At 34.8% G+C, this 17451-nt stretch overlaps 2 protein-coding genes across 3 annotated transcripts in view; one reads left to right on the forward strand and one right to left on the reverse strand.

Moving 5' to 3' along the window:
• The window catches only part of LOC127833381 (26S proteasome non-ATPase regulatory subunit 1-like), a 272314-nt gene that overhangs the window by 189893 nt on the left and 64970 nt on the right, over positions 1–17451 (forward strand). The gene's annotated exons all lie outside the window — the stretch shown is intronic.
• LOC127833383 (5-hydroxytryptamine receptor 2C-like) overlaps positions 1–17451 on the reverse strand; it is a 30190-nt gene that overhangs the window by 10511 nt on the left and 2228 nt on the right. The window contains exons 1-2 of one of the 2 annotated variants that reach the window (XM_052358610.1): positions 13052–13209; positions 6710–7828 (exon numbers count right to left, since the gene is read on the reverse strand). In XM_052358610.1, coding sequence (XP_052214570.1) covers positions 6710–6974 — 265 coding nt within the window. In that variant the 5' untranslated portion in view covers positions 6975–7828; positions 13052–13209. Of the gene's footprint in view, positions 1–6709; positions 7829–13051; positions 13210–17451 lie in introns of those variants that run through there. The other variant, XM_052358609.1, reaches the window with a different exon arrangement.

The raw sequence follows: 17451 nt of genomic DNA on the forward strand, positions 1-17451 counted from the left end.
TTGCTTATCATGAAACCAATGGTTTCATACAAAAACAATTAGGTTTGTTTAATAATAATATGTGCTTGCTGAAAAACCATTTCCTGTCATGGTTGCTATTGGTGTGATTAACTATCAGTGGAATCTAACCTCCGAATTGACCATTACAGAAGAGGCTGCTATCAACATGAAGTGCTAGGAAATATACACCTGTTTTAACAAATAGATAACAAGATCAAATCTTTGGATCTTCAAAATTATCAGGGTAATTTGCTCATTAGCCTCTGGCCTGCTGGTATTGATAGCTTCATTCTTATGCTGATGAACTTAACCCATTAATGCCTAGTGGACTCTCCCATCCTTCTAAATTGGATCAATGTATTTCCAAAATAAGGGATGTCTAGTATATTTGTATCGATATTTAGAATATTTCTTACAGAAATTCCTTTAAGCAACCAGCGCAGACCCTGATGAGACGCCGCACCATGCAGCGTCTCATCTGGGTCTACGCTTTTTGCCAAGGCCTTTTTTCTAGACGCTAGGCATAAATGGGTTAAGGAATCAGTGCTTTCTAAGAAGAAACACAACAATATGTGTTGGTTTCAAACTGACAGTGCAAACGATAGCAAAGTGTCTTAAGTATGAGTCTCCAACCAGTTTTAAACGTCAATGTTTTGCATTAACCATTCCAAGGTGATCATACCAGTTCTAAATATTTTATATATGCGTGTACATTAATGTATGACACATCAAAGTTTTGGCAAAGAACACAGGCTTATTAACTGAAGTAATTCTGAAGTATTTCACATTGCCATAAGCAGCATAAAAAACTGTCTGTTTTGGGCCACGACTTTTATATTTCTTGGTTTACAAAACCGCCGACCCTAATTTTTGGAAAATGGGAAAAAAAATAAAATCGGAAAATCGTCTTTTTTTTAAATATTTTATTCCCGACCGCACTGCAAAACGAGCGAAACGAGAAAAAAGAACGATCCGGTTTGAGTACGGTTGCGAATAAAATCAAGTAAGTACAATCAACCATTGGTTCACATATATTGCAGAGATCGGGATATTTTTCAATGTGACACATTATGTACCAGTCCTTTATGGGCACTTCTCAAAATTTATTTCGGGTAAAAATTACAGACAATAAGAAAATCAGCGTCAGTCAAATGTCGACCCCATCAAAATTTATTTCCGTGTCTGTGACGCAACTATATTGTTTAACATGTTAATTATATTAAACAAACCCGATAGTATTTGATAATTAGTATAAATAATCCAATAAAACACTGCCATTATTTACGATATATGTGTTTAGGAATTTTGTAAACACGTCCGCCATAGTTTATAGGAACTGTACAGAAAGTTTGGAAATCGGAACAAATCAGTATATCTCGGAAAATCATTGATAAATGTATTTGTCGTTTCAATGCTTAGGGCCGAGTAATTTCGGCAAATCGGAACTCAACTTGTGTAAAACACTAGCTCAATTAACCGTTAAACTCCGCCTCCGTTCTCTGCAAAAGATTCGAAGGCGGAGCTATGCACGTGCTTTTATTAAATTGGAGGATTGCAATTGAGAAACAAACACACGATTGGTTCGGCATGTTGATTGCTAGACAAAGGAAGCCAATTTTTTCGGCGCGAAATTTGTCGCTTAATTGCTTCCGACAGAAAGCGGCTTTCCTTTGATGACGTCAAACTGTCAATTCACACAGACTGCACATTTTCGGAAGACTTTAACTGACTCCTTGCTTACAATTCCAGTAAAAAAAAACACTTGCTAACATTAAACTTTGGATTAAATTATCAAAATAAAGCAAAAGCGAAGTTGACAAATATGATTGAATTAATTCGCGTCAGTTCAAATAAGACGTTTTGCGTTGTAAATCAACGAGTTTTCATGACAACAACAACTTTGACAAACATTACCCGCGACGACGCATGGATCGATCTACCTCGATTTTTTTTCATGTACGATCTCATAAGTCGAGTAAGAGCAAACACATACCGGGTAATTTGTGTATGAGTAGTTTATCTTATAAAAGATTTATGCAACGGGCATCGCATTGCGTAATGGTGCGCATCCAATTTTGGAAATGAAGCGCAGTTTTTCGTTTTAATGGGAGAAGAACGCATGTCATGTAATGGAGTGTTTAAAATTGCCTGATGTTACATAAGGTGCTGTTAGGACTCATTTCATTTGAAGATATAGATGTGTTTCATTGCATAATTTGATTTTTTGTCTCTGTGTTAAGGTTATAAAAGATATGTTGTCTTTGTTCTGATGTTATTAGTATTAACTTTTTTTTCCAATGATGTTTTTTTTTTTTTTTTTTTTCGACCGCCCGATGGACCATTTTCAAAATAATTTTTGTAAACCAATAAAAAAAAAAGTCGTGGCCTTGCACTAGTTAAAATTCTTAAGAAAAATTGTTTTAAAATGTTATTTGAAGAAAAGCACCACATACCAGTGTGTTTACATCCATTAATGTTTAATTCTGAACCCCACAAAGACATACACATTGATGTAATAAATAGTGGGTAAGAAAAAGACTTTTCTGTGATATAGTTTCTGAGTTTCATTGTTTACTTTGCTTTATATCTCAAGTATTATTATAAATAACTCACATTTATGTTAACATGGTTCATAAATAAGTGAACGCATTCTTTTGTTTTTGCAAATTATTTTATCTTGGTAAATTTTTAAGAAATTGACAATGTTATCAATGTTTCTGTAGTAAAAGAAAATTAACTTAAAACACTAATGCCATTTAAACATTTTATTTGTGTTGTAATGAATGAATTGCACTAAACACATGATACAGTTATTTTTTATGATAAGGCATGAAATTCTCTGGTAGAATGAAAATGCTCTTTACAAGCATCCATTAAAACAAATATAATTTTGTATTTCTAGGCTGAGCATCACCAATTTGAAAAGCAGAATTGTGTATGCATGTCAATTAATTATTTGCAGACTGAACATGGCATCTAGAAAACCATAAAATAAGAAAGGGTGTTTAAAATTCATGAAATAGTCAGATTAAGAATCATATCCGATTCTAAAGATGTGTGCTGTTGTCAGAATTTCAGCTATGAAATATGCAAGTAATTTGCTTCTTTAGTTCAGGCGACATTTACTCCAGCTTCCCCATACACCAGAATTGACAGCGCTTAAGTTAAAAATGAATTTCTTGTAAATGCTGCTAAATAATTTTAAATTTTTCTCACTTTGACAAGGCTTCTAAGTTAACCCATTAATGCCTAGCATCTAGAAAAAAGGCCTTGGCAAACAGCGTAGACCCAGATGAGACACCGCAAGATGCGGCGTCTCATCTGGTCCACGCTGTTTGCTTAAAGGAATTTCTGTAAGAAATATTCTAAATATAGAAATAAATATACTAGATATCCCTACTTTTGAAAATAAATTGATCCAATATAGAAGGATGGGAGAGTCCACTAGGCATAAATGGGTTAATTACGTAGGAGTGTTGGGACACAGCTGGGTCCACACATAATGTAGCCTCAGTGTTGGAAGAACCTTTACCACTTAGATATGTATGTTCACGCATTTGTAGTCCCTTTAGAAAAATATATTTAATTAAAGACCTTTCTTATTAGATTCAAGTTTTTAAGGAGTCATCTCCAAACCTTAGATACAGCAAACAGCATAAAACCTGAACAGACTGCGAGGTGCTGGCAGGCTGTTCTGGTTCTATGCTGTTTGCACATAGCCATTTTCACTTTGCTTCTGAGTGGGAAAGGGTAAATTCACTCTCTCAAACTTCTTTAGTAGAAAAATCATATCAAAATGTGTGTTTTTGTTTGCTTAAAATGTTTGTTAAAGGGACCTTTTCACAGATTTTGGTATGTTTTGAAGTTTTTCATTAAGTGCTTTAAATTTATAAATGTTAGCATTGGAACTAAATAGCTCCAGTAAAAAAAAGAATAAAATTAAAGAATGAAAAAAAAAAATCCTCAACTGGGCTCGAACCAACCAATGACCCTTGGAGTAAAAGTGTAGCACTTAAAGCACTTGTCCATCTGTACTAAATTTATAAAAGGTTTATATTTTAATTTATATCAGCAATCCTTGTAATGTCACAAAATATAATGATAAATACAGAACTCTCCAAATTAATCAATTAATTGTTTCGTGTTTGTAACGTTTTATAATTTTCAGTTATTGAAATTGTGTTATGGATATTTAAGAGCAAAGTAAATGTTATGTATATCTGTTTCCTTTCAAATATCATAACTACAAGGAAAACTTGCAACTCTGAAACATTTTTTTCAATTTTGTCAATTTACCAAAACATGAAAAATTTCCTTTAAACCATCAAAATTTAGTTCTTTATTTCCCGGAACATAAAAGAGTATGGTTTTGAGACACTGGAAGCACTCAATTGGTAGCGTTTCAGAAAGGTGTGAGGTCAATGCAAAATCTGTCAATAGCTAATAGACTGATTTACATATTTGCTTTCCACTATGGCACCTTAATAAATTACTATGCATTCTTGTGGACATAATTCAATCCATTGTTAATGCCAGCTTTAGCAAGTGATTTGGACACCCATTTGTGGGGATTTTTTCCTTTTGATTTGTTTGTTGAAACTAATTAATTAACATTAGTTTATTTATAATCAGTAATTAATTATAGAATGTGAAGTTTCAGATACAGCTTTCTGTTGTTGTTGTTTTCTCACCTCTTGAACCTAAAAACAATCTGGAATGCATGAAATAATGCACAATTGTAAGAAATAAAACATCTTGTTAAAATCCCAGCTATATGTTGACTTAACTTGCATTTGGTAGAATATTTTGCCCCAGTGATTATTTTAGTGAAAGAATTTTAAAAGGAATATCATTGTTGAATTTTCATTTTAGGGCCTAAATCAAACACAGACACATCAATAATCATTTAAACTATAACAAGTCCATTTTCAGCAATTAGTTACCATTGTTGGTACAATGTATTTGATATTACCAATGATAACAAATGTATTGTCTATAGATCATGGACATATAATAAGGTTAAATGTTCAGAATGAATTGTTTGAAAGCTTCTTAAATAAGTAATAGCCTATGATTTGTGCTCTACAGAAAATCCATGGATTGAATTGAGTGGGATGAAAACATCAAGAAATTATTGATATTGTGTCTTGAACCTTGGTTATAAAAATAAAGATATGTTAAATGTCTGTGAAAAATCATGGGTTAATGTCAATTTTTGTCAGTCTCCCCACAATTTAATGCAGTATAAAAACTGGGTTTAAGCAAAAAGTCATTTAAGTAACACATATATAGATTAAAGTTGTTTCTTCCTGGATTTGAAAAAGAGACAGAAGTCATCTTTTGGTTAAAGGGATCTTTTCACGCTTTGGTAAATTGACAAAATTGAAAAAAGTTGTTTCAGATTCCCACATTTTCGTTTTAGTTATGATATTTGTGAGGAAACAGTAATACTGAACATTTACCATGGTCTGATATAGCCATTATATGCATCTTTTGACGATTTTAAAACCTAAAAATTATAAAGCGTTGCAACGCGAAACAATTGAATAATTTGGAGAGTTCTGTTTTTGTCGTTAAATTATGTGAAACTACGAAGATTGCTTATATAAGGTATAAAATACGTCAAGTATGTGTACTAGGCGGAATAGCTCAGTAGGCTAAAGCGTTTTTACTTCAGGACTCTGGCAGGACTCCAGGGGTCACTGGTTCGAAACCTGCTCCAGGCAATGTTCTTTTCCTTTTTTTAATTTTATTCTTGATTTTTTACTGGAGCTTTTACGATCCAATGTTTACATTTATCAATATAAAGCATTTAATGAATAAGTTAAAAAATGCCAAAAACTGTGAAAAGGCCCCTTTAATATGTGTCCTTGTAAAACAGTTGTTGTTTAGCGGATATGGTGTCCTTCTACCCACCCACAATGTCAAGTGTTCAATCACCACTCAGGGAGTCTTCTTTACATCTTTCCTAAGACACAAAGTACTGGTTCTACCCAGAAAACAGACACAAGACCATCTCACTAAGCATTATGCTTGTATAGGATTGTACTTGAAGAAATATGTTAAAACAAAAATGGTACATACTAGCTCCTTTTGCAAACCAAACTACTGTTATATTGATGTTGTTAAGTGTATCATAAATTATATTGTTATGTTGGTTTTGCCAAGATAACCAAGTGTGTGCTATGATGAATGATTTTAATAATGATATTTTTATTTTTTGCGGTAACATCTGTTTACCATGATGAACTTATTACAATTTTGATATGCAGTCCTTTAAAAGGGTAACATTTGATTGGCATGTTTCAGTGTTGCCAAGACTCCTATATAATTGTGCTGTAAGCGTTGCAATGTGAGGTTTGAAAATATGGTAATGCAATTTTGGAACTTGCAATTTGTATGTGAGCATGGACAATGTCTCTTTTCATGACCATTTTGGGAAAAATGCAATTTCAGTAACTGGCAGTAACTCACTGTTTGCTGCTAATCAGTATCTAAGGTTTTAAAATGAAGCCTTTAAAACTTGAATCTAATAAGAAAGGTCTTATATTAAATATAACTTTCTAAGGGACTACAAATGCGTGAAAATACGTATCGATGTAAATATGTATCAAAGTGGTGAAGGGTGAACTAGACCCACAGATGTGCCACCTGGAAAAATGTGTATCATTGCTGTCCTGACATTGCTATGGTAACCCAAACTACTCACCGAAGAACTCGTGTACCATGCTGAAAGGCATGACGATGATGGTCACAAGTAGGTCAGTCACCGCTAGCGACAACAGGAAGTAGTTGGTCACGCTCTGCAGGCGTTTCTCCATGGAAACGGCCATACACACGAGGATGTTTCCCATGATTCCGAATAGCATTATGGGAAGTAGCAACAGTACCTCCCAGTTGTAAACAACATCATTGATGTCAGCCTCTGAAGAGTTTGTGTGGTTTTGGAGAGTGAAATCTGAGTTGTTCCTCATCAGGGACCCTGGGCATAGTTTCCAGTTTGGTCGGGTTGGGCAAGCAATAGAACACACAGTTATGTCATATAATCCAGATATTCCACTTTGCAGCTCAGTTTGGTCGGGTTGAACAAGCAATAGAACACACAGATATGTCTTTTAATCCAAGGTTATCAGTTTGGTGTGGTTTGGCAGTCAATAGAACACACACAGCTATGTCCAGTTTGTTGAGGTTTTGGCAAGCAATCGAACACACATTTTTTCCAGTTGGGGTTTGGCAGGCAATAGATTTCCTGATTGTTGGGGTTTGGCAGGCAAGATAACAAACACAGCTGTGTCAAGTTTGTAGAAGTTTGGCAAGCTATAGAACGCACAAAGCTAGATCTAGTTTGTTGAGATATGTCAGGCAAGCTATAGAATGCACACAGCTATGTCTCAGGTAAGCCAATAACATAATTATATTTTTAATCATTCAGGTCATGACACAATAATGTTCAAATAAAAACGTTGCCCATTCTGCAAAACATTCAGACCATTAACAACTTACAAACTTAGTATTTATATGATATATATAATACGTCGTAATTATCATTCCATCTTAAATGATCACTCTCAGTTCTTTTAAAAGATCATTTACCCCTTTATAGGACTGATTCTGCTTTGAACAGGAAATAGATTCAATTGTATTATGATTATAGAAATTGTCATCAATAAGCGATGTAGTGATTGCAATGATGACGTATGTTTGCTCCAAGGGTTCATTCATTTGTTATAATTACATTTTGTGGCACTTCGAATAGTTGACAGCTGAAGCCGTTTCTATTGAGTTACATCTGGTGTTGTTTAGCTGATTCTATCACATCATAGTTGAACTGCAAAATAAACAAGAGTATTTTGACAAATATGTGTCAAGCATTTCAATAATTGTAATAATAGCTGATAGTAATTGTGAAGACATGTTTTTTTCTTAAATACTGGTGTATTGTTTTGAATAGCATATTATAGAGATGTGTTTTTAATAGATTTGTATAAAGAACAAATATAATTACGCTCATGCTTATAATAATTTTTAAGTAAATGTCAATCAAATTTCGTAATTGATTCTTTAAAATGACATTCTTGAAAAGAAACATAACAACAACAACAATGCATTGAAATGACAACTGCCAAATATTTATCAAGTGAAATATACCTCCTTTTCTCACAAACTATAGATATAACTTGGTTTTTCAACTGCTCTTGATGTATTTGGATTTCAAAATGTTATGGATCAGCAGGCATGTGAACTTTTTAGAGGTGATGCCAAACAGAGGATGAAAAAACAAAATATCAGATGTATGTTTTGCTTTTAAAATAGCTTATTTCTATTCTGTATGGTATTGTTTATTAGACTTTGCCATATGGATTTATTTCAAAGATGTCACATTGGCACATTTTTGATGCCATGGAAAAATGTGTTTCCATTTGAACTTGACCCAATAAGACTTGCATTACTTGGATACCAATAAAGACTAGTTTTGGATTAACATTTTAAGGTGGTCCTTGCACATGTGCGCAGTTATTAATCCATGCTATGATTTTAATTTGTATGCAAACTTAATGCTAGTTAAAGAAATAGTTGTTCTGTATTTAATTCTTAGACAATATATGATTTCCTTGAAGACTTATACAGCTGAACATGCAAGATCATCAAGCTTTTTTATAGTGCTAAACTATAAGGGAGGCTGTGACATAGTTAATATTTTATTAGACAAGTAACTGGGAGGTCACAGATTCAATGTAACCGGGAGGTCACAGATTCAAAGTAACCGGGAGGTCACAGATTCAACGTAACCGGGAGATCACAGATTCAAAGTAACCGGGAGGTCACAGATTCAACGTAACCGGGAGGTCACAGATTCAACGTAACCGGAAGGTCACAGATTCAAAGTAACCGGGAGGTCACAGATTCAACGTAACCGGGAGGTCACAGATTCAAAGTAACCGGGAGGTCACAGATTCAATGTAACCGGGAGGTCACAGATTCAATGTAACCGGGAGGTCACAGATTCAAAGTAACCGGGAGGTCACAGATTCAATGTAACCAGGAGGTCACAGATTCAAAGTAACCGGGAGGTCACAGATTCAATCCTCACTGAGGGAGCATTCTTTAGAGTTCCCCAAACAATACCAAGTACTTGTGTTACAGCAGAAACGGACATTGTAGGGTTTTGATGCAACCCAGCTTAAATAAATGGGTTTAAGTTAAATGAAACATTTGTTATTTAACCTTTTAAGACAACTTTATCATATCATTTATTAATGCTGCGTTTTCCAGTCAGCTGTCCATTTTGTTTATTTTTTATGCTATTACATAAAACTGATTTTTTTAATCAGACATGCATACAGTAACCAAGATCTGTGCAGCATTTTAGACATGGTCCACAAGGACAGGAGCTTTCAAAAGCAGGCAAGAAATCAATGTTCATATTATGTAAGCCGGTACAGGCAATTGATTTAACATTCATCAATAACTGAGCAAAATGTTTCACTACATGCTGCATTTTATCAGCTCTGCCATCAAAAGCACAGGTAATAACAAAGCTGATTAAATGTTTCATTGCCAGTCATTTCTTTATAGCTTAGCAAGTCGTTCTTTTCCTCATTGGAATTGCCCGGCATATCACCCTTAAATTGTTAAGTTTCAACTGGAACATTTGTCTTGTACTGGGACTTAACATAAAACCAAATTGTATCTGATAGATTATTGTAACAAATCTTCTGGAAGGCCACATATAACCACTATTGTATTGCATATGATTATGCATTTCATGAGTGATTGTATTCAAGAATCTTTCTGGGAATACGGGATTTAACCCTTTACCATTAAGATACTTCTTTTGACTTGTTTGTAGTCCCTTAGAAAGTTACATAAAATTAAAGACCTTTCTTACTAGATTCAAGTTTTAAGGGCTTCATTTCCAATAGATACTGATGAGCAGCAAACAGCATAAAACCTGAACAGACTGCGAGTTGATCGCAGGCTGTTCTAGTGTTATGCTGTTTGCAAAGGCCATTTTCACTTTCTTTTTTTATGGGGAAAATCATGGGATTTAATTCATGTGCTTCAAGTGGCATCCCAGATATGCTCTAAGATATAATACTCTCAGTACTCATATCATCCAGTCATAAATGTGTTAGATACATAAAGATCCTTTTTCTTTGAAACTTTGTAATACCGTTAAATTAATATTAACAATAACATTTTCATGTACTGTAATTGCAGAACCTTTTTTCTGCCCAACATGCTCAGTTGCAGACACTATGAGTCTTAGGAAATAATTTTAGTAGCACTATCAGCTACATCAAGATATAGCTGGTCTGTGATGTTTGTGATGATATAGCTTAGGCCTTGATTATAAAGTCTTAAATGTCTAACTTAAAAGCTATTTGTCCATGTTTTCAGTAGTATTTTGATCTTCCCTGTGAACATACATCCTGGCGTAAAACGCTCATGCCATATAACCAGTAGTAAAATGGGAAAAACTTCTTGGTTTGAGATTGTTTTATAGTCTTAGGCACTCACTTGCAAGACATGCTGCATTGTAACACATTAGTGCTCTACATGCTTCATTTTGATTAAAATCAATGATTGCTATTATGTAGAGTAAAAAATTCATAAAAATAAATGTCTTTTACTAAAGAAAGGGTCAAATTTTACAATTAAACCTTGCACTGTGAGATCAGGACTTTATGCATGGGTGCAAAGTGTTGTCCCATTAAGTGTTGACCCAGATTAGCCTTTGATATGTCCACAAAGACTTATATGGGATTACACTTCTTCAACTGGATTATGCTGAAAATAGACTTCCATCAAAGGAAAAATATCATAAAAGCGGAAAGTGTCATCCCTGATAAGCCTGTGCAGACTGTATGGGCTAATATTGCGCAAAACATTACGCACATGCATTTATCTAATTTTTCCCGGAACAAGGCTCAATTGTAGGGTTTGATCTAAGACCTATTGCAGACAGCAGTTAAATTAAACAGCTCCTCCAAAAACCAAAATCACTGTAAACAAAAAGTCATGAAACAAAAAGTAACAAGCTATTTACAGCATTTAAAAAATCTCCAGTAAATTTGGAAACCATTATCTTTACATCAGAATTTAAAATGTTTAATCTGCTGATAAAAGTTAGGTTTATGATAACGTTTGGCTGCATATCAGGTGTGCTTGATGCAGTTAAACAGTTGTGTCTGCATCACTGTAGTATCAGGTGCATTTTTATGTGTGTCTAATGTCTTCTTGCAAAGTGTGCCAAACTTGATTAAGTCACTGCCATTTAACATTTCTCAAAGTCATGATTTTTTATTTGAGATATCAATATTTGGCAGGATATGCATTCATTATTATTACTGCCGTAAAAAAAAGTCTGTCAATTAATACATGGAATTTGACTTACTTTTTTATGATAAATGGTACATGAATCACGTTATATAATTTGTAATATCAGCCTCTTTTGTTCTGCTATATTTAATCAAATACAATGCTGTGATTGTGAAGTAATTAAATAATGAAACTTGGTCATTTGCATAAAAACACACAAAACACAAACGAAAAGCGCAACACACAAATTAAAACTATTTCAATCTACTAAGATAACCTTACTCCAAAAGACTGCATACATAAGACACTGTTGTAACAAAAATAGAATTTTTCATTTAAAGGAAGTCTCTTCTATATTAAAATCAAGTTTAGGCAGAAAGTGTCTTCCTTGATTAGCCTGTGCAAACTGCACAGGCTGATCTGGGAAGACACTAAACCCACATGCATTATGGTATATCTTCAAATTGTTCCCATTTACCTACCAGAATACCTGTTAACTTTCTAAAATAATGCAGGTGTTATCATTAATGTAAAAAAAATGGTACACTCAGTTATTGTCAGATTTACAATTGCACCTTAATGTTAAAACAACTTTCTTAAATGCTGGCTCAAAATCATTTTCATCATCCTTACATATGCAAGTGTGTTTTGTTATAATGGAACATATTTAAAAACTATGATTTAGATATTAAAACACTATAATTTAGATCTAAACATGCAGTTTATTGCTTTAACAGTTCTACAATAAACATTAATAGTAATTGGTCTAATGTATAAAAGATCCATGCTAATTTGCACAAGGTATTAGTTTCATGTTGTTGTTTTCAAGATCATCAGAAACTATTTTGAGCATAATGTTCTGGGAAAACAGGGTTTAATATATCGCTCAAAAGTGTTCTCCCATATAAGCCTGTACAGTCCTTATCAGATTTGAATATGCAACCATGTGCTTTGTGATTTGATTAGTAAACAATGTGCTATTTGATTTGATTATGCAGCCATGAGCTATTTAATTTGATTATGCAACCATGTGCTATTTGATTTGAATAGGCAACAATGTGCTATTTGATTATCAACCATGTGCTATTTGATTTGATTTAGCAACAATGTGCTATTTGACATGATTAAGCAACAATGTGCTAATTGACATGATAAGGTTAAAATGTTCTATTTGATTATCAACCATGTGCTTTTTTATAAACCATTGAGGGTTGTGAAGTCTCAATTTGTATTGGCCTTACTGTTTGTTTTAGAAAAAGCTATTTGAGCCTTGTTCATAAAGCAATTCCTCACAATATTCTTTCTAAGTAAAGCTGGGTTCCCACTGCCGATCAGATCAACTCAATCAAGCCTGACCAAGCGGTCGTGTACTGGTCTGGTTCGGTCGGCATGAGTGGTCGGGGGAGGTCGGGTAGGTCGGCATTGGTCGGGCTTCCTACCCGATATTTTTTGACATGTCAAAAAATATCGAGTAGCGGTCGAGTAGGAAATGGATCGAGAAGCGCTCGGGCAGTGGTCGTGTATAAGTCGTGTAGAAGATCGAGTTGATCATGAAGCAATCGAGTGGCGATCAGATTGACATCTTTTACACGATCTGTACCCGATCCGCTCGACCTCTAACTGAGTTACTTTAGATAGCAACACGATCCACTCGACCTCTATTCGATTTAAAGTAGAGATTTACTAGACTGCTACCGGACGGCTACTCGTCCGTACACGGATCATTTACCAATTGCTATTCGACCATACACGAGCTCTGTACCCGATCCACTCGACTTCTACCAGAGTTATTTTAGATCGCTTTATACGACTGTAGTACAACCATCACGATCTGGTCGTGTGAAGATCTGGTGGCAATCGAGCTGAGGTCTACTTGGTCGAGCTGAGATCGTATAGGGCTCGCGTATAGGTCGAGAAGATCCAGCTGAAATTGGAAAGATGGTTGAGTGGACGTCGTGAATGAGTCGTGTGAGGGTCGTGTAATATCAGCAAGAGGTCGAGAAGAAGTTGTGTATACCCTTTTTAGTTGAGCTTGGTCGGGTTTGATCGGGAAATTTTGGTGATCGGGATGATCGAGTTGATCCGATCGGCAGTGGGAACCCACCTTTAAAGTAATGTCCAGCATTCTGTGGTACAACATAAAGGGCAATATGGACAAATATTTGTGCCATTCCCTGTAAAGGATTGGCTGACTCTGTCCTTTATTGGCATTCACAACAGGTTTGTCTCAAGGGAGATGAGTTAATTCAGTGAATTTGTTTCTGAAAAATATATGATGATGTAATAATGTCATTTTAAGGTTTCATTAATATGTTATGGAAGCTATCTTATAAATGATCATCAGATGAAGATGTCATACAGATTTATGTTACAGCATTAAATCTCAGCTACATTAAGTATTTACTGTAACAGTCATAATGCAGGGTCCAGGCTTCTGCTATTAATGTCATTGTTTGACATTAATCTGTGTCCACTATTTGTTATTGCAAAGACAATAATACAGTTCAATTACAGTTTTAAATTTGAATGTGGCAGACAATTGCAGTGTTTGCTAAATGAAATATAATTCAGACATAACATTCTCATTGAAATAATAATTTATTATGATAAACAAAAGAAATAACAGTGAAATAGTAATAATTTTACGATAATAGTTATTATAATAAAATGATGATGATGATAACGATGATGATTATGATGATGATGATGATGATGATGATGATTGTGATGATGATGATGATAGTGATAGTGATAGTGATAGTGATGATAGTGATAGTGATGATAGTGATAACAATAATAATTATATTAGTAAGAAAATATATTATAACAATAAGTCCATGGTGATGGTGGTGATGATGATGATGATGGTGATGATGATGGTGGTGGTGATGATGATGATGATGATGATGATGATGATGATGATGATGATGATGATGATGATGATAGTGATAGTGATAGTGATGATAGTGATAGTGATGATAGTGATAACAATAATAATTATATTAGTAAGAAAATATATTATAACAATAAGTCCAAAAAAAAGTAGTGCTTTATAATCAAAGCAATTTGTTTAATCATGATAATAAAACTAAGTCTTACTGATACTGATCTCCATACATGGTCAGTGAGTGATTGGACAATCATAGTAAGGCATATCTGATATTACTGGACATATTAACGTCTGATTGCATTATATGATACGTCCATTACTATCAGATTTGGATGGAGTGGCGCTCAGGAATGGGGGTGGGGGCATGGTTTTGTGGTCAACAGTAGTTCAGTCAATGCAAGAATTTGCTAATGGGTCAATATGATTCAATGTTTGGGACATTTTGTGGCTATAATGTAGTGACAGTTTTATGCTATTATTTCAATACTTGGTCTAAGACATTGCATGCGTGTAGCAGTTGGAATTGATCAGCTAACGGTCAACTTAGCCAAATAAGTGTTTGGAATTAGTAATTACATAAGATATTCAATTTTGATAATAATATTGGATTCAAAAAAGTTGTAATTTGTTATAAATAGGATATTTTAATTTCAGTTTTGAGCATGCATCCAGATTCAACCAATGAAACCATTACATGGCCACACACTACATGACCACTAAGTAGAATTTAATGAGGAGAAGTCTGTGATATGAAACTTTCCCATCTATGAACATTAATTATACCTCCACAAACAAAGTTTAGGAGGGTATATAGGAGTGAGCTTGTCTGTCGGACTGTCCGTATTAAGTGTCCGCTCTCTATTTCAAGTAGTTTTCATCCAATCTTCACCAAACTTGGTCAGAAGTTGTATCTACATAATGTGTAGGCCAAGTTCAAACATGGGCCTTGTCGGGTCAAAAACTAGGTCACGGGGTCACTTAGTGCGTTTTAAACATTCAGCATGTTGTCCGCTCTCTATTTCAAGTAGTTTTCATCCGATCTTCACCAAACTTGGTCAGAAGTTGTATCTAGATGATCTTAAGGCCAAGTTCGAACATGGGCCTTGCCGGGTCAAAAACTAGGTCACGGGGTCACTTAGTGCGTTTTAAACATTCAGCATGTTGTCCGCTCTCTATTTCAAGTAGTTTTCATCCGATCTTCACCACACTGGGTCAAAAGTTGTAACTAGATAATGTGTAGGTCAAGTTCGAACATGGGCCATGCCGGGTCAAAAAGTAGGACACTTAGTGTGTTTTAAACCTCACCATGTTGTCCGCTCTCTAATTTAAGTAGTTTTTATCCAATCTTCACCAAAATTGGTCAGAAGTTGTATCTTGATAATGTCTAGAGCATGTTGAATATGGGTCATGCGGGGTCAAAAACAAGGTCATGGGGTCACTAAGTGCGTTTTAAACATCACAATATTGTCCGCTCTCTAATTCAAGTAGTTTTTCATCCAATCTTCACCAAACTTGGTCTGAAGTTGTATCTAGATGATGTCTAGGTCAAGTTTGAATATGGGTCATGCCTGGTCAAAAACTAGGTCACGGGGTATCTTAGTGCATTTTAAACATTCACCATGTTGTCCGCTCTCTAATTCAAGTAGTTTTTATCCAATCCTCACCAAACTTGGTCACAAGTTATCTAAATGATCTCTAGGACAAGTTTGAACATGGGCCATTCCGGGACTAAAACTAGGTCACGGGGTCACTTAGTGTGTTTTTTAACATTCAGCATGGTGTCCGCTCTCTAATTCAAGAAGTTTACATCCGATCTTCACCAAACTTGGTCAGAAGTTTTATGGAGATGATCTTAAGGCCAAGTTAGAACATGGGCCTTTCTGGGTCAAAAACTAGGTCAAGGGTCATTTAGTGTGTTATAAAAATTGAGCATGGTGTCTGCTGTTTTTTGTGAAGACGACATGCAAATTTTATGTGTCAATGCGGCATGTGGGGGTATTCGTCATGTCTGTGACCAAGCTCTAGTTGGAATTTGATGTCATTTATTGTATACTGACTGTGTCAAACAAACTTGTTGACAATAATCTTATTTTACCAAAGCAAAGCAAACTGACACACCATATATGCCACACCTTGTTTTGCAGTACAAAGAGTTTGGAAGTGGATAGAAAGAAACTAAAGTAGTATTAGTGCAGTCCCCAAGGGAAAGTTGAATTCATGATACTTTGCGTCACATACAGAATTCCTGCTAGCAACTTATTACTTTGTAAACATTGCTAGAAGAATGTATTCTCTTTTTGCGTTGTATGAAATTGGATGTTGATTAAAGATTCATTTATATGAACTATGTAATAGTTGCTTACATGTAGTTCATAACTGACAGTGTGATTTTCTACCAATTTTGGGAAGGGGGTCGGAGTCCATTTGAATTGGGAAAAATCAAGTTGTTTGACTTAAGTTTAGAAATTAGTGTGATTTGTTTAAACTAAAAAATGTTTACATACATGTATTGAGAATAAAAGTGTTTTCAATATTGTATTTTCTAAGATTCAGCTGATAGTGCTGGATTGGACATGAACTCTGCAATGCTGAGATTTCATTAAAAAAACATATGGAAATTTGTATGACCCTTTTAGGAAAAATATATACTTGTTTCATTGGAATGAGTCTCTTTAACAGCCTTGAATTAGAAAAATAGAAACACACACTTAAGCACTGTAAATAGTGGTTATTGTTTCAAATGACATGACCCCCTTGTGGGAAAATGGGTCTTATAACATACGCGGCCAGCGAAGCTCCAGACATACTCAGCACATCCACACAATCTTTTCATGACCTACGTTGTCAGCTGTAAAGTCAAGCAAGGTTCCTTGGTCTCAATAGCGGACAGCGAAGCACTTGGCTAGACAGCGCAGATGCGCAGGCTGGGCTGGAGCTACCCTAGCAGCATATATCATAAAAAAAACATTTTTGCATGATGTGCTGCATAGTATGTCATAGTATGTCATTTTTTGTAGGTTCTGAAATAGACAGCAAGAGATCTAAAAAAAAATTATGACAAGAGCCACTCAATCATAAGCATTATGTGTATGTCACTCTTATGTGCTGTAATCAAATCCATGTGCAGATGTGATACATTCTTTGATACATTCTAGAACTGTCAGTTGCTTGGGTGATAATTTTACTGACTGGAGTTGTTCTTAGCTTACAGACTGATAGATTGTTATAATATATTGATG

The sequence above is a fragment of the Dreissena polymorpha genome, chromosome 6 (genome assembly GCF_020536995.1).
Source record: "Dreissena polymorpha isolate Duluth1 chromosome 6, UMN_Dpol_1.0, whole genome shotgun sequence".
In the NCBI taxonomy this organism is placed as follows: Eukaryota; Metazoa; Mollusca; class Bivalvia; order Myida; family Dreissenidae; genus Dreissena; species Dreissena polymorpha.